General features: G+C 48.2%; 1 protein-coding gene across 8 annotated transcripts; it reads left to right on the forward strand.

Moving 5' to 3' along the window:
- Positions 1-3,541: 3,541 nt before the first annotated feature.
- On the forward strand, positions 3,542-15,405 carry LOC111937799 (transient receptor potential cation channel subfamily V member 2-like). 8 transcript variants are annotated; one of them, XM_023939287.2, is made up of 18 exons: positions 3,772-4,124; positions 4,311-4,473; positions 4,732-4,850; positions 5,704-5,999; positions 6,626-6,759; positions 7,064-7,216; positions 7,883-8,023; positions 8,831-9,129; positions 9,520-9,696; positions 10,117-10,275; positions 10,399-10,494; positions 10,974-11,044; positions 11,319-11,484; positions 12,219-12,285; positions 12,365-12,672; positions 12,986-13,104; positions 13,541-13,635; positions 14,326-15,405. In XM_023939287.2, the coding sequence occupies exons 4-18, from the start codon at positions 5,761-5,763 to the stop codon at positions 14,454-14,456; spliced, it is 2,355 nt and encodes a 784-aa protein (XP_023795055.1). In that variant the 5' UTR covers positions 3,772-4,124; positions 4,311-4,473; positions 4,732-4,850; positions 5,704-5,760; the 3' UTR covers positions 14,457-15,405. The 8 variants fall into 8 exon arrangements, with proteins under 8 accessions (XP_086715774.1, XP_023795056.1, XP_023795055.1 ...); XM_023939290.2 differs by having other exon boundaries at positions 4,362-4,473; XM_086859650.1 differs by having other exon boundaries at positions 3,773-4,124; positions 4,354-4,473; positions 14,284-15,405.
- Positions 15,406-17,588: the final 2,183 nt, after the last annotated feature.

Here is a 17,588-nt window from a genome sequence, read left to right on the forward strand (position 1 = left end):
GCTTTTTTGATTTTGTGCCTTTTGCAGTTGAAGCTCCTGGCAGGGTGTCCAGAGAGGCTGTGCAGGCCCTTCCTGGTGAGGGGCTGAAAGGCCCTGGACAAGAACAGTGGGAATAACTCTGGGCATCATCAAACACCAGGCTGGGCAGGGCAGCCTCCAAATGTCCCTTCAGCCCCAACCACTCCCTGCCTCCCTCGTGTGTTCAGCCCTGTCTGAAGTCTCTGAGCGTTTCAGTCCCACAGGAGATAAAGTGTTGAATAAAATGACATTTCCTGACCCTCCTGTTGGGGTCTGGGTGTCCTGCAGGGACAGGGACCCTCTGTTTGCTCTTTCTTCATTAATAAGAAAAACAATCCTTGCAATTAAAGTAAATAATGTGAATTAGGGAAATGTATATAAATCACACAAGGAAATGTGAGTATGGATTTGTATAACATGCAGTGTTTACACCAAAGGTATTAACATAAAACAAGATACCAGGCAATACAAATGGTTAGTGCTGTTAAAATACATTTTTTTTTTATTATTCCTACAATATGGTGGTACTTCAAAAGTCTTACAGACAACAGTTCATAACTAAAATAAGAATTCAATAGGTTTTAGCCAGAATCTCTATGCTTAGAATAACCTTAATGCTCCCACATTTACCACAGATTCTGGTAATGTCTTTCAATCCTGCTGTAATCTGAGTTTTCTGACTGGCCTTTGACCTTTGTTGTTTGTTTTTTTTTCCTATTGCTTCAGATAGTTTCTAGTCTATTCTCCCTTAAAAAAAAAAAAAACAACAACAAAATTAAATCAAGCAAAACCCCAATAAGACAGAAAGAAAAACCAGCCAAGATTTTGAGGTTTTGTCTTCTGTGCTTTAAAAAAAATACCTATAAAAAGAGAAATTAAATAACCCATTATACTGGGTTTGGATACATTTGGGATTTTCTCCTTTTGCAACTACTCCACAACATAATCCTACAGGGAAGGTAAAGGTTAAGGCAGATAAACACTGGGAATAAATCCCTCAATATTTCTGCAGCCTTGTCCACAGCAACCAAGGGTTTGGGTTTTTTTTTAAGATCTTTGTCTGCCCAAATTGGCGGTTTCAAAAGCAGCAGGAATTTCTCGGTGGCCACAGGATGTCACTGTTCCTCCACAAACAGGTTATTTTTGATCTGGTTTTCCTACTTTGCTGCTCTTTGATTGTCAGCAGAGCATTCCTACAGGCTGTGATCCTACAGAAAGGGATACATCAAGCAGAAATATATTTCCATTTTAGGAATGAGAGAACTGGATGGTTCCCTCAAAAGCTGAGGAGAATATAGGTTGGAGCCTTTAACTGTTATGACGTGGAATAATACTGCTGTGGTGTAGATAAATTGAGTTCCCTGGGCCATCAGACAAGTTCTGACAAGGGATTATATTTAAGAATGTTTATGTTTCAGATTGGACACTGGCTGCTGTCTCTAGCAGTACTGATTCCCATCTGTAACTAAGAAATTAAGCTACTCAAATTCATCACTTCAGTGTGGCTTTTACATAAATTACATGGGAAAAACAAAAAAAGGCCTTGAAAAACACTTGCTATTTTCCTGAGTGTGAAAATACACCTTTAAAAGAAGTTATTTTTTCTTTTGCTGGCCTACCTGTTCTATTTGTAAGAATTTAAATGCTCCACCCTTGCATATTGTTATTATAGGTTTTCTTCCTCCTGTGAAGATGACCTTGAGCAGCTACACCTGTGTGGCCACAGATCAATCCTGTAACTAAATTAAAAGTGACTTTGAACTTGTATTTACAGCATTCTGAAAACATGGTATCAATCATAAGACTATTATGTTTTTCAGTATTTGGTAAAAATGGGAACTTGGGTAAACACAGAATATATATTTCAGGAAATGTTCTTGTTTGCATCATTTCCAAACACCATCATCCTCATGCTTCCTTTTGTTTAAGCAGGTTTCAGTCATTGCTTTTTCTGCTGTGAATTACTCATCTATAGTTATAATAATGAATATATTTGATAATATTATTGAATGAAAAACACTTGAAGTTCCACTTGGCAGTCTGACTTCTGTCTTCCCAGATTTCCACAGGACGTTCCTCTCTTATCTGGAGAAACTCAGACACATTTTATGAGTAAAACAAGCAATTATGACATTCCTTCATGTTCCTCCACGTGAAGGAATGTCACAAAAGCCTCAAAAAGCAAGAGGAGAATCCAGGCTGCCAGGCAGGTGAAATGAAATTGCTGCTTTTCCTCTCCCTGCTCTGTGTTTCTCTGTTTGGCTGTGGTGACCTCTCAGCTGGCAGCGATTCCTTTCCCAGCAAACTGCACATTCCCCTCCCTCCCTGCAGGCTGCTAAAAGCAGATGTGCAGAGAGCTCTGTTATGATGCACTCCTGGGGGCTGATTTCATCCCTTGGCTGGAGTGGTGGGATGCTTCCCAGGAAAGCTGAAGAAGAAGCCCAAGAGGATTTAAAACCTTAAGTCTGAGCTAAATTCCCGAAGCTCTGTTGATATCTCAGTAAATGAAGTGTAGCACAACTAAAGCAAACTGAGCTAGATCAGTGCAAGGCTGGAATGAGGGAGGGATTGGAGAGACCAGAACTGATCTTGCATTTATCTCCTCTTTATAGGCTGTTCTGTGGGTTGTAATAAACCATTTAGAAACCATCAAGGAAAGAAAGAGCAGCTTTGCATTGTGCCTGGACTGGCTTCATTTTGAAACAGGAATCTTGAGCTACAAGCTTGGAATCTCCTGCAAAACTGTGATGAGGAAAAAGGCACCATGCCATTTAATTGGTGTATTTATAGAGAGCTCAGCTCACAGCCTGCATCTGACTCCAAGCCAAAGCCATCTGGGAACGTTTCTGTGGGTGATGACCACATTCCAAGGAAGCGTCACAGCGTCCTGCAGTCCTGGGGGATGAGGATTGCTCCAGGCTCTCCCTTGGCTTGGGGTAGGTTTGGAAGAAGGAAGCCACAGCCAGAGTTCAGCGTGTCCTGCTTTGACACCCCTCCTCCATGTTTTCGGGCCAGAGGTTCACCTCTCTTCTGGCTTTTCTCCTGGAACACGCCCCTGCTGTCAAGGTGTTGATTGGAAGGGCTCTTCACCATTTTTATCATTAATAAGGAGCTCTAGATCACATTAATGGCTTTGTAAATCATCAGCAGTTCAGGTGGGAGCAGCATTCCTTGGGGAAAGGCAGCTGGGGAGGGTCTCACCCTGCACTGGTGCTGCAGGAGATGATCCCAGGCCTTCAGGAGAGGAAGAGCTGAAACACGAGGTGTGGGCTGATGTCCTCTGTTTCCCAGGGCTCCTTTTGTAAGGGGAAAGTGAAGCAGTTTTGGAGTGTGTGGGCCCAAGAACAGGCAGCTGTGGGGTGGAGGGAGGCACATCCTGCTCCCAGGAGAAGCCTCTCCCAGACTTTTCTCCTTTGGGGAAAACACAGGCACCAGGGCAGATGGAGTTTGGGACCTGGGGCTGCTCTGTGCCCGTGAGGAGCAGCTGACCCTGCACTTTGTGGTGTCCCTGCCTTTGTTTGCTCACACATTTGGTGCCACTGGGGCTGTGCAGACCTGGATTCCCACACAAAGTTTGATCTCAGCTGTTCCCAGGCATTTTCTGCTGGGGCTGGGGGAGCCTGGTGCTCCCCACAGAGGCTGTGGGTGGAAGGCACTGGCGTCACCTCCCCATGTGCAGGCAGGGGTTAAACATTCTCAATTTGCAATAGGCAGCCAGCTTTCCCATATAAGAGCACTGCACTCATTGGCTCTCCCCTTTAGTGAGAAATCTAGCCAGTCATTTCCTGTGCAAGCCCTCCTTCACTTCACAAAAAGCCACAGTTGAGTAAATCACGAGGATCTGGGGTTGTTCCTTCTCCCAGGGAGCTCTCATGGACCAGCAGCAGCAGTTCCACACCGTGCCACTGGCACTGCTGGGATGAGCATGGGCTTCTCTGCAGGGCTTCTCACCCATGGATGGAAATAATTGGGGGTCTGCCTTCATGCCAGTTAACACTTCTTGGTGCTTGACTTGCTTTCTGCTGGGAGGTTATTTCCCCTCTGAAGGATCCTTTGGAACTGCTTGTCAGATCAGTTCTGGGGTGGAGCTTGCAGCAACTTTTCTGGTAAGTGCTGTGTCCTGAGAGTCGGGCTTGGGGAGGTCTCAGGGAGAAATAACTCAGCTCTTGAGAAGTGCAAGTTGAGCTGGCAAGCAGAGAGTGTTCCCTGTGCTTCCCAGGGATGCACAAAGCGGGTGGACACCTCAGAGGGTCCTTTTTTATAGGACCATTTTGCTCTTGCTTTTAACCCAGACGCTCTGTCTGTGCAAGACTGACAATAAATAACTCTCTTGAGCGCTGTAGAGAGATGGAAACTGCAACTGAGAAATGATTTTGGGCAGAGGAAGGCAGAAAAGCACAAGCAAACTGTTATGGAAGTGCAAATATCCTCCTAAAGGATTCGGCAGATGTACCAGTAAGTGTTTTGGGGAGGGAAGTAAGTCTGAAATGGGATTAAAGGGTGTGTGCAGAGGAATGTTTGTCACTAGAGCACAGACTAAACTGAGTGCCTGAATTATCATAACGGTTTGTCTCGAAATCAGCCCTTGGGTTTCTTGCTGTGAGCTGCATAAAGAAGTTTTGTGGCCATTTTCTGCTGAGACCTGTATTTTTTCACACCCTGATCTAAGCCAAAATGCTTATGCTGTGTCCATTTACCTCTTTGCTGGTGCAGGCTATGGAGTCTGGCTGCAGTCCCAGCCAGGGAAATTTCTCTTCAGAGGAAACCTGTTAACCATTTGGAGGGAGTGCATGGGAATGAGCAGGAGGTGTTAAACCAGAGCTCTGCTGCAGGTTGGTAACTGAGGATGTTCAATTCTGCCTCACAAACCTGGTGAGTCTGCGGCCACGCTGACTTCAGGCAGTGTGCCTTGGGTGTGGTCTGAGATGTACCCAGACGTGAAGAGATGTCTCCAGAGAGTCAAAAACAGAGTCCAGGATGCATCAGATGAGAGAAGGGGCTGGCTGGGAGCTCTGCTGATGCTCTGTGGGCAGTGGATGTGGTGGAGCTGTGCTCTGTGCAGGCTCCCAGGGCTGTGGGTGTCTGCAGGGCAGGGGGAGTGTGCTTGCCTTGGAGCTGGGAGCTCAAATTCTGTGCTCCCATGGAGAGCCAGCAGCTCCAAATATTGGGGAGATCCCACTCATTTTGCCCCAGGATGAAATGTCAGACAATTTGTGCAGGTGTTTTCCCTGTCTGAACAGCCTAAAGCTTGGGTGTGGGCAAACTTATCACTGTCCCAAAGGAGGCCCTCAGTGAACCTTTATCTTTTTGGCCACTTGGTGACCAGGCTGTGCCTGTGCTGGTTGCACTGTGACAAGAACAACGATCACAGACTCCTAAAGAGCCACTTTCCTTGCCTTTTATGTCAGGAACCTGTGCTGCTGCCAGCAGGTGAGGTCATCTCACACAGGGGCTTCAGATGTGCTGCAGACAAGTTGTCTGTGCTTCATGAACTGCTTCTGAACTTCTCCTCTACTGGAACCCCTTTAGGACCCTGATCCTCTATTCAAATACTCCTCCTGTGCAGAGTTTCACCAAATCTCCCTCTCAAGGGACCCCTGGTCAACCTGGGAATTTCCTTTGTGTCGCACCAAACGCCTTTGGGATTTGTGAAGAAATTGTGTTAATTCTCCCCATCCCTTGCAGGTTTAGTGCCCCAACAGGGAAGATCTTTGCTGATCTGCAGGACCATCTGTCCTGGCAATGGATAAATTCACAAATGGGCAGCCAGGCCCAGCTCAGAGGAACAGGTTCATGGGATTGCTAGAAACAGATGACAGCATCAAGGAAGATAAACCTGCCCTGAGTAAAAGGGAAGAAAGGCCAGGACAGGGAAGGAAAGGAGAGCCACAACCCTTGGAGACACCTTATCAGAAGGAGAGCAGTGACTTCGCCCCTAAAGTCAAGATTAATCTGAACTATCGTCCAGGACTCGTCAGCAAGTGAGTGACTTTTGGGTATTTGACCAATTTGGTTTGTGATCCCGGGGATCCACACTGATCCTGGCTGGTGGGAGCCTATGGATTTTCCCAAGTCTACACTAAAATTGCCAATGTGGGTTACAATTACAGCCATGTGGTGGGATGTAATCAAAAGCATAAGGGGGAGGTGTTAGGGCTGTGCTGCTGTGGAAGGTGCCCAGGTGTGTGGGGTGTGCTGGGTGTGTTTTGGGTCGCTCTGAGCTGACCCCAGGCAGCCTCACAGGGAGCCCTGAACCAGCCTGAGAGAGCTCCCAGCATGGGATGGGCCTGACTCTGGTCCTGCAGCTATCCTGGGCTCCTCTCTCTGCTCTGGATGCCTGCCAGGGCTGCACATCAGGCTGGATCTGGGAGCAGCTCCAACTGATGGAAAGAGCAGCCACTTAGGAGAATTCTGGGAAATAACTGTCTCTATTTTCCCCTTGACTCAAAAATAAAACACTTGAGTGGTTTTTCCCCCCCACCCAACAAACTCTCCCCTGTTTCCCTCCTTCCTTCCACTGTTCCACTAGAGCTTGTGGCATGCTCTTGTCCCTGCTCTGCAGAACTTCAGCTCTCCAGAGCTTCCTAACACTGCATTTGTCCTGCAGCCAGAAGGACCCGAATCGCTTTGACAGGGAGCGGCTGTTCAGCGCCGTGGTCAGGGGCAGCCCAGAGGCACTGGATGGTTTGCTGGAGTACTTAAGGAGGAACTCCAAATTCCTCACCAATTCCGAGTACACAGGTAGATTTCTGCTCCTGGGGTTGTTATTCACAGGGTTTGCAGAGGGGAGCAGGGGAACATGCTCATGCTTCTTTGCTTTCTCCAGCCCTCTGCTGTCTTTTATTTTCCATATGTTCACCCAAAGGTGGAGAATGCCATTAATTAAATATATCCTAAGGTTTTTGCCTTAGGACTACTAAAAATCCTGATAAAAACCTTTTAAAATGAGGATTATATTTGATCCTACAGAGGTAAGTTCTGAATCAAGCACTACAGCTGTGTGCAAAACACACCCACAACCCATTCAATCCCCTCTTCCTGCCAGATGCAAAGACTGGGAAGACCTGCTTAATGAAAGCCCTGCTGAACTTAAAAAAAGGGAAGAATGACACAATCCCAGTCTTGCTGGAGATAGACCAAAAGACACAGAACCCCAGGCCACTTGTCAACGTGTCGTGCTCTGACTGTTTCTACAGAGGTAAGGAAGGATTCTGTGAGATGAGCAGGAAAAAGAGGGGAACTGGAGCTCCTGCAGCCCCAAGGCTCTGGTGCAGTGACACACAGCCCACTCACCTTTTATTTCTGATTCTGCTGCTGCATTTTCTTCAGCCTTTGGTTATACCCTTCTTGGTCTGTAAAACAGAAAATGATACATGCTTAATAACCCAAGAAATGAGATGATTTGCTTGGGAAAGTATAAAAAGCACTTGTGAAAATGAAAAAGAAGCAGCTGTCATTAAATGAGTTCTGCTCTTTGGCTGTGCTTTCAGCAGCAGTGTGGTTGTCTCAATCCTCTCAGGGCTGTTTGGGATCTCAGTGCCAGGCTGGGGGAATTGCCTGCCCTGCTGCTGAATTTCTGATGGTTTTGAGGCTTGTTGAAAAGCCTCAGCTGCCAGCCAGCCCTGCCCAGCCCTGAGGCTGCAGCTGCTGTGCAGAGCACATCAGTCCTGTCCCCAGCAGTGGCACAGTGACAGGGTCTGCTCTCCTGTCCCCAGCAGTGGCACAGTGACAGGGTCTGCTCTCCTGTCCCCAGCAGTGGCACAGTGACAGGGTCTGCTCTCCTGTCCCCAGCAGTGGCACAGTGACAGGGTCTGCTCTCCTGTCCCCAGCAGTGGCACAGTGACAGGGTTTGCTCTGCCCTTAGGCCAGACTGCCCTGCACATTGCCATCGAGAAAAGGAGCCTGGATTTGGTGAAACTGCTGGTGGAGAACGGAGCTGATGTCCATGCCAGAGCCCACGGTGAATTCTTCAGGAAGAAGAAGGAAGGAGTTTACTTTTATTTTGGTGGGTCACTGTGGAACATGTTCCTGTCTTGGTTTGAAAAGACAGATATCAGCTAAGGAAGGCAGGAGCCTCCCTTGAAATGGAAAATGTAAACCCCCCTCCCTCCAAATTATTATAGTTTTGAAATTAAGGGGCTCTCAGGCAAAGGTATGGGAATAGGAATAACAGTTCTTTACTAGTATGTGTAAATGAAAAAAAACAAAACCCCACAACCTACAACTTAATGGGAAAGCTGAAATAAAGTGCAGTTTTAAAACTGCAAACAAACTAAAGTTTGTTAAAACCTCCTGGTTTTAACAGCTGATAATGGAATACAGACTTTTGGTTACATCTTGCATTGCAACCTAAGAGAGTTCTTTTGGGGTTTGTATTGCCATGCTGCATGTGATATCACTAATTCTAGATGGGTTTGCCCCTCTGTTGCCTTCTTCAGTGTCCTTTAATCAAGCCCTCAACATATTTAAATGGCAGAATCCTTTCATATCTGGGGTGTTCACTGTGCATTTCCATCATCTTTGGGTTTATGTGTTTAATCCTGCCAGAGTGGCTTCAGACAAGCACCAATTCTTGGCTAGTTTGGATTTGAGAGATCAGTTTGAGATGTGGGAAAGTTTCAGCTAGCCCCAGAAATAAAGTAATTGTTTATTGTAAAACCCTTTCAGGGACACTGAGGCAGAACTTGTTCTGTATTTCAGTGATAGAACTCCGGGCTAATCATATTCTTCTAGGATAGCTTTTTTTCATTTCTTTAATTCTCTTTCACCCCTTTCTGCCCCCCCTCTGAGTGCTGTGTCCTGATCTCTTCAGGTGAGCTTCCCCTCTCCTTGGCTGCCTGTACCAACCAGCTCGATGTGGTGGATTATCTTTTAAACAACCCCCACCAGAAAGCCAGGCTGCAGGAGCAGGACACCCAGGGCAACACCGTCCTCCACGCCCTGGTGATGATTGCAGACGACACCGAGGAGAACACCAAGTTTGTGAGCACAACCTACGTGGAGATCCTGAAGGCGGGCGTGAAGCTCGACCCCGCGTGCAAACTGGAGGAGATTGTGAATTACGATGGGTTAAATCCCCTGCAGCTCGCTGCCAAGACAGGCAAAGTGGAGGTAGAGACAACCAGAGGGCAGCCCTGGGCTTGCTGAGGAACAGGGATGGTGTAATTTGCACCTTTGTCCTCCAGTGGGGTTTGGGGTTGGGGCACCTTGCACCCAGCCTGTGGTGATGCTGCTGGCAGGGGCAGAGCCCCAGGTGACCATAAAGGAGGGCACCTCAATCCTCAGCTGTGTCCTGCAGAGCCTCAGCTGGCTGCTGCTGCTGCTGTCCCCGCCCTGAGAGCGGTTCCACCCCTGGGGCAGCCAGATGTGCTTGGTTTCCTGCTTTCAGCCCAGCTGCTTTTAGATCCAGCTGTTTGCTGATGCACAAACCCAGGTGTGGGGAGCTGCTTTGGGAACGCCGTGTCCTTCTGCCCCACGGGAACGTTCTCCTGTGTGTGTCAGATCTTCAGGCACATCATCCAGAGGGAGATCAAGGAGCCCCTGTACCGGCACCTGTCCCGCAAGTTCACCGAGTGGACCTACGGCCCCATCCACGTGTCCCTCTATGACCTGTCCTCCCTGGACAGCTTCGAGGAGAACTCTGTGCTGGAGATCCTGGCCTACAGCAGTGACACCCCGGTGAGCCTCCCACCACAGCTCAAAGGCTGGGCTTTTTCTGCCTCTTGACTATAGTGTTGCTGTATAATTATAACATTTCAAGTTAATGTGGGCTTTTAGGTGATAATTTCTCTGAAAAAAGAGATTATTCATGTGGATGTTTGCAGATTTTGTTATTCAGAGGCTGCTTGGCATAGCTTTGACCATTTGAGATAATTTGAGAGAAATTTTGATCCTTTGGTTGTCTTAAGCCTCTGTTTCTTCAAATACCTCGATGAAGTGACTTCTATGCAATATTTGTTATTTTTCACACTAAAAGACCTGACTGAATAGCCCCTTAACAGCTCCCCAGGTGAAGCCACTCAGCTCCAACCCTTAAAAAGACAGTCCTCTGGTGAATTCACATTCCTAGGTGCATTCTGGTTGCTTGTTTCCCCACAGAATCGGTACAAGATGGTGGTGTTGGAGCCACTGAACAAACTGCTCCAGGAAAAATGGGAAACATTTGCTTCCAAGAGATTCTACTTCAGCTTCGCCTCCTACTTGTCATTCATGATCATTTTTACAGCCATTGCATACTACCAGCCCCTAAGGGTAAAGGTAGGTCCAGTCTTTTTGTCTGGAAGGCCTGGATGGATGGAGCAGGCCATCCATCCAGGGTGGTAGGCAGAGGCAGTGATGACGATCTCCACCGCTTTGGGTGTTTTTGGTTTTGTCTTGCAGCCTTCCTTTCCAGTGGAGTTCACAGCTGGAGGCTTCCTGTGGGTCTCTGGCCTGATCATTATCTTGTTGGGAGGCATTTACCTGATCTTTGCTCAGGTAGGGGGATCTCTTGTCTGGTTTATTGTAAGGCAGGAGACAAAAAGGAGCCAATCACTGGCATGGAGGCAGCAGTCTCTGTTCTCCTGACATCAGGATGTGCAGGAGGGATCCTGCCCTGAACACTTGGTGTGATCTGGCAGTGACAGGGGCAGCACAAGCCGGGTTGCTGGGCAAGGGGGATCACTGTTCCACAACAGCAAATAATTCTGAGAGACTTCTGTGATTTATGGTATTAAAATGCATCCCTGGCATTTAATGCAGGCTATTAATAAAGACATTGGGCTGAGCCATGATTCAGCCCTTGTTTATCATTGCCCTTTATAAATGAGGACTTTGTTTCATCTGGGAGGGATGAAATTTGGGATCTTGAAGATGAAAGGAGAGAAGCACATGGAGCAAAGTGTTCCCCTGGGCAGGACAGGGCTCCCTCTCTCTGGCCTGGTTCTGATGAATGATGAGTTGGTTTTCTCCCCCAGAGCCTGTACCTGCGGAGGAGACGCCAGTCCCTGAAGACCATGTGCTCTGACAGCTGCATCGAGATCCTGATGTATGTCCTGGGGGTGGCACTGCCACAGCTTGGGACTGGCTCTGTGCAGCTGAGCTGCCCTAACACTGCCACATTAAAACAGATCCTCTGCCACTCACCCCTGCTGCCTCCTCCTGCTGCTGCCCCTTGTGCTGAGCCTTTTTTGGTGGCCTTTGCAGGGTGGGCTCTGCCTGCTCCTTGCAGCCTCCTCAGCCGGGTTTCCCTGCAAAGCAGATCTGCCAGGGGCCTTTTTGCTGAGGTGACTCACTGCCACTTCCTTTTGTTTTCCCTCCAGCTTCATCCAGGCATTCTCCTTGCTGCTCTCAGCAGTCCTGTATGGGGCCAGCTCGGAGAACTACGTGGCAGTGATGGTGTTCTCCCTGCTCCTGGGGTGGGTGAACACCCTGTACTACACCCGCGGCTTCCAGCGCACTGGCATCTACAGCGTCATGATCCAGAAGGTCAGTGCTGGGGGAAAACCTCTGCAGGGAAAGCTTTTGGGGTGTGAGGAACTGGAACTGTCCTGTGGAAGCACAGATGTTGCAGAAAGAGGTTAGATCAGTGTCTTCAGCTGCAGCAAATCCCTCATTTGGCACCCCTGAGCATCCCAGGTGAGAGCAGCTGACACCTGTGTGCCATAAACCAACCCCAGAGGAGCACTGAAAACCCGAGGGGGCTCCCTGGAGCTGCTCAGCTGAGCCTGAGAAGAGTTTCCAGGTCTACATAGCAACCTGGGGCTAGAAAGGCAAAGCAGAGGCGAAATGAGGTGCCAGGGAACAATTCTGGTCACCGTTTGTGTGAAGCCAATGGAGATGGAAAGGAGAGGGGTGCCTGTGTATTGAAACTATTTGGAAACAGCCATAGTGGGGAACCAACAGGATATTTATTTGTTTCAAAGAATTATCCTTACTAACAGAGCAACAAAGAAGTTCATAGTACTGTCAGATAAAGCTGCCAATGATATTATTTACCTGTGGAAGTAATTTAACATATATTAAATTTTTTAATATATATATATGTATGTAATATATTTAATATATAGATATATGTTATTTATATATGTAGTTTTTTAAACTGGATGAAAGGTGTAAACCTTGCTGACAGTGTTCCTGAGGGCTGTTTTGTTAAGTGGGAGATCATCCTGGTGATTTCATGTGGGATAAAGGACAGCACTTCCCCCTGGTTTGTGTTTCAGACCATCATGAGAGACCTGCTGCGTTTCCTCTTGGTTTATATGATCTTCCTGTTTGGCTTTGCTGCAGGTGAGCCCTCTCTGGGTTATGTGTGGGCTGAGCTGCAAAAAGCACTTTCCTGAGGACTCAGATTGTGTTTTTCTCACAGCTCTGGTGACGCTGTTGGGCGATGCCCCCTCAGTGTCTCAGAACAAGTCCCTGGCTCACCTGGAGAGCGCGGGGAGCCACGCCATGTACGGGGGCCTGCTCAGCGTCTCCCTGGAGCTCTTCAAGATCACCATTGGCATGGGAGACCTGGATTTCCAGGAGCACACGAGGTTCAGATACTTTGTCATGCTGCTGCTGCTGCTGTTTGTGATCCTCACCTACATCCTGCTGCTGAACATGCTGATTGCCCTCATGAGCGAGACTGTCACGGATATTTCTGGCTACAGTAAGAGTGTCTGGAAGCTGCAGGTGAGGCCCAAAGCTCTGCTGGGCTCTCAGGGAGTCAGGGGTGGCAGTGCCTAAGCTCAGCTATTAATGTGCCTTTTACATAAAGTTGTCACCCTGGGAGGGCATTTTTGGGTGCATTTACGACTCTGCATGGTCCATGTACATGGTAACTTGAGGCAGTACTTCAGGAGCACCTCAGGGTCAGGTTCCACAGTGATTCCCCAAGTCCAAGGAGTTTCTGGGAGGGGAAGATTGAATGGAAAGGCTGGGCTGGGCTCTCTCTGTGCCCTTTTCTGTTTCTGGTTTCTCTCTGACCTGGGTTTTGTTCTTCCAGAGGGCAATTGCTATTCTAGAAATAGAGAAGGCCTGGCTGTGGCGCCAGGGTGGGAAGAGGAGATCTGGCTGCTTCATGTCAGTGGGGCTCAATAAGAAAGATGAGAGGTGGTGTTTCAGGTAAGACAGATGCTCCATTCCCCCCTCACACTCCAGGGCTGGAGCTGACCAGCACTGCTAACCCTGGACCACCACAGGGATTTCATCACTCTCAGCATTCCTGGGTACACCCAAATCTGTTGGTGATTGCCAGGCTGGAGGTTTGAGAGTAAACTGATCCTCCAGCATTGTCACCTTTGTACTAAGAACATTCCCTGAACTGGAGAGTTTGAAACCAAACAGACCAGTGGACAATGTGCAGGGAGAGAAGATATTTTACCTCATGGAGCTTTGATTACAGAAGATCTTTGCTCGAATAAAAAGCTCTGTAAGGTGCTGCTGCTACAGCCAAACCATCAGGCTGGTGTTGGCAGGATGAGCTGGGCTGGGAGACTGCAAGGACAGTGGGATGCTGCATTCCAGGCATCAGAGTCTTGTTGCATTTTTGTCTCTCCAGAGTAGAGGAAATTAAATGGACAGATTGGGCAAAGGATGTGGGAGTTCTGAAGGAAGAACCTGGAAGCACCAGTGATTCAGAAATAAATCCAGAAGGTAAATTAAATCATGAAGAAAGGTCTGCAGTATCCCTTTAGCTTCCTGCTCAGCAAACTGCTCTTGCCATATTATGTCTTTAGCAACAGAATTCCAGGCAGGCCAACTTGAAATTGCTTCCCTGCAGCAGCATCACTTGTGAGCTGAGAAAATAAAGATTTAGGTCTGGACCTGGATAGGGTTTGGGAGCACACCAAGGAGGAAGGAGATGCCATTCCCATTTAGCTCTGGGAGAAATGGGCAGAAAATGATGCAGAGAAAAAGCAAGGGCTGCTCTTATTTCTGGCTCAGCAGCCCAAATGGTGAAAGGTAAAATTTGGGCCCAGTCATCCTGCGCATGTTAAAATCACAGGGCTTTTAGAGCCTGAATTTGGACATTAACTCTGTGAGCACTGTGAAATTCTGCCATAGAACTTTCCATTTGCTTCCCTTGGTAGAGCTGGGAAGGAACTCTGTGGGAAACAGAGCAGTTACTCTGTTAGAAAGATCTTGTCCAGCTGGGCAGAGCCTGGGCAGAACCTCCAGTGTAGATTCCTCCTGGGTGCCAGTTTTCCAGGACTGGGGAGGTTGCAGTGCTTAAAACATTCTGTGGTGTGTGTTGGGTGTTCCCTGAGCCTTCACCCTTCTAAAGCTGGGTCCCTTTGTCAGCTTCCTGCTGATGAAGGGCTGTTCTTGTGTCCCCTGCTGCAGAGACCAGGTCCTGGAAGCGGCCAGCACAGAAACCACCCCGAGCAGCTGCCCCAGAGGAGCAGTCCCTGCTGCAGCCACAGCCACCAGCCACAGAGATGGTGCCTCTGCAGGGACAAAGCAGAGAGTTTTGACAGCTTTTCTGAGCTGCAACCTTGCCTCCATCTTCAGAGGAGTTCTTCCTCCAGCAGCTGGAAGAACTGAAGGCATTGTCAGTAGCAAAGTGCATTTTGTGGAGGACTGTGGTTCAGCCTGTGGCTTTCAGTATTGTCATGCACTTTAATGATTAATTTCCTCTGAAGAAAGAATTTTTACTCGACTTTCTCTGCCTGACACTTTCTTATTACTATGCCTAAAGATCAAGAGGTGGGAGCGAGCTCCTGGGGCAGTGGGGAAGGCAGAGCTCTCTGAGCTGTGCAAGGATAACCCTCACGGATAATGCCCATGGAATGAGCTGGCTGAGGATGGCCCAGCCTATTCTTTTGTCACAAGGGATTGCACTGAAGTGCTTTGGAATAAATAGTGTTGTAGAGTCTTAGAAGCTGCTGAGGGTGGAGTTGTCTCCTGTGCTGGTGTGAGATGTGAGTGGACAAACGCTGACCCTGCAGGCAGCCAGAGCCTGCAGTCTGTGGCAGCACCTGCTGTGCTCCGTGCTTAATCCACGTCAGGATCCCCATTTCACACTTTTAGAATGAAATTGTACATTTGCTTAAAAGCACAGGAAGTGATGTGGATTTCCTGGACCTGAAACTTTGCGTGGTGGATTTCTGGGACTTCTGTTTTTCACGGGTTGCTTTGCCTCTGTAATAAACAGCAGCAGAATCCTGCTCATGGCCCCTGAGAGACTGATGGACAAACACTTTTTGTGTGGTTTTTGCTTCCTGTTACTCTTGATGGGCATCCTGTCTTGCTGCAAATGTCTGCAAGGACCTCTTACTTTTTGTGACTTGCACCCAGCCTCAGGCAGGAGGGGCAGCCCACTGTAAACTCTGTAGGAAAAGAGATAAAAATGAGCTGTCTCACTTTTCACTCTATTTAACTGTAAAATTTCTGTAAACAATACAGCAAGTGTACTTAATTCAATACTTAATTGAAAATGTTCATTTTTGGGTATATTTTTAGAGCTTCTGCCTTTCCCAGAAAGGGAGAGAAGGTGTTATCAGTGTAGACTGTAAGCTCTTATCAGATTCCTGATTACTGCTGTGGGAGTTAACTCTTGCTGTCCATGGTCTCGTGTCAGTTTGTGCAGCCACATCTGAGCACAGAGCAGCTGATGCTGCACTGGATGCACCTTCCAGTCCAGGGAAAGGTTGGTGAGAATCCCAGGAAAGCTGCAGACCACAAGGGTTGGCAGCACCTTTCCTTCAGTGAGATAAACTATGCAACCTGAGATCTCGGTCTCAATTCCACTCTGAGTGAGGCTGGGAGGTTTTCCTTTTGGAGACCATCATCTTAATCCTCACTGCATGCATGTGACAGGCAGCAAAACCTTGTTGGAAAATTTATTCCCTGCACTTCAATGGGTTCTCTCCCCCCTTTGTTGGGCAATTCCTCCTCCAGTGCTGGGACTCTGAGTGGGAACTGACTTTTCTTGCTCCAGCTTCTGTTGTTTTCTTGCTTTGTGAAGCCTTCAGCTGCTTTTTCCATCTATGGCCTTGTCCTAAGTGTTCCCAAGATTTGGCAAGGTGCTCATATTGCACGGAAGGCTCATCTGGCATATGATAAATCTATCGCTGTGCTTGGTGCTTTGCTGTGGCAGGGACACTTGGAGGTTCTAAAGAAATGCAGGATCAGATCTGCCATCCCTGTCTGGAATCCTAATAAATGATCTTGCTGATAGATTGGGGAAGCTGTGGGCACTGGCAGCTTTCAGCATCACCTTCCTCTTCAGCTATTCCTTGAACCTGCTTCTCTTTTTAAGCTTGGCAGTGCTTGTTTATCTTTTGATGTGCATCAGGAAGGTTCTGCTGTGAAGCAGGGCTTTGGCATCCCCAGAGCCTCCCAGTCACACCCCAGCCCAGCAGCCTCATGGATGGAGGATGATGGGTAGCAGACCCCCTCAGGATTTTGGGGTCCACTCTTAACAGATGAGAATGTTTTGTCAGGAAACCCTTCAGTCATTTTCACAATAATTTCTCAACAGGTGAGCTGTCCTCTCCCTTCTGCCTCTGACAGGTAAACCCTGCTGCATGAGAACCCCTTCCTGTGCAGAGGGGGAGGCTTTGCAGGGCTCTGACTAAACAAAAAAACCTGTCACAAATGGCAGTGGAGGAACAGCTGCAGTTTCCTTCCTCTGTCTAAAGCACAGAGACTCTGGAGGCCCAGCCCTGCCGTGATCAGACACCAGCAGCTCCCAGCGCTTCCCAGAAGTTCCAGGGCTGCTCAAACCCTCTGGATATGCTTTGGTCAGAATTCCTTGGCTCCTGGCAGGGTGGGAAGTGAACCTTGGGCATCCAAACCCCTCCTTTAGCCCAGCACACTTTGCCTGGTCATTGCTCTTGTGCCCTCTGTACAAGGCTCTGAGCTCTCCCCACCTCACAGAGCTCTCTCACAGCTTATCTCTGCAATTTTCCTAAAAGAAACTCCGTGTCTGCTCTGTGTGGCTCCCAATTCCCTGTTTTCCTCATGGGCAGAGATGGAATCAAACCCTCCTTGTTCCTCAGATGCTTTGCACATTTGGGGTTTTTTCCCATCTGTTTTTCCAAAGGCTGCTCTGAAGCTGGAGCCAGCACAGGGAGCTTTATCCATGAGCTGATTCCCTCTCACTCCATCCCCCTGTGACCCCACTTGCAACTGAACATATTTTCCATTGCCTCTGGAGCTCACAGAGGGAGCCTTTGAAATGTGACAGCCCCAGGGCCCCGACAAAGACCAGATGCTTTCCTTAAGTCCCAGGAGTGGCCCAGGGCTTGGGTGGAAGGGTTGCAGCTGGTGGAGTTTGCAGCTGAACTCTTCCTGGGGCTGCCTCTCACTTTTGGGCTTTGCTGTACTCAAGAAATTTTCCTTTATTTTCCTCTGTGACCAAAACAAAATTTTTTTTTGTTTGTTTTTCGGGGGGGAAAAAAAAATTGAAAAGGAAACTTCTACTTTGCAGCCTCACATCTGCTTCTGCAGCACAAAAAAACCCCAAACCTGTGGCCAGACAGGACCAGGCAAAGTCTCAGAAAGACGCAGTTGTGGCTGCCTCGTGGGAGGAACAGAACTCGGTGCAAGAGGGGGTTTTCTTGCTTCCTCTTTGGCCATAATCCTTTCTTTCAGCTCAGATT

This window comes from Cyanistes caeruleus, chromosome 21 (genome assembly GCF_971803275.1).
Source record: "Cyanistes caeruleus chromosome 21, bCyaCae1.hap1.1, whole genome shotgun sequence".
In the NCBI taxonomy this organism is placed as follows: Eukaryota; Metazoa; Chordata; class Aves; order Passeriformes; family Paridae; genus Cyanistes; species Cyanistes caeruleus.

Coding starts and splice junctions, on each gene's coding strand:
- LOC111937799 (XM_023939288.2), top strand. CDS start 5,761: ATGGATAAATTCACAAATGGGCAGCCAGGCCCAGCTCAGAGGAACAGG. Junction 12,286..12,364: donor CCTGTTTGGCTTTGCTGCAG/GTGAGCCCTCTC, acceptor TTTTTCTCACAG/CTCTGGTGACGCTGTTGGGC. Junction 13,105..13,540: donor GATGAGAGGTGGTGTTTCAG/GTAAGACAGATG, acceptor TTGTCTCTCCAG/AGTAGAGGAAATTAAATGGA.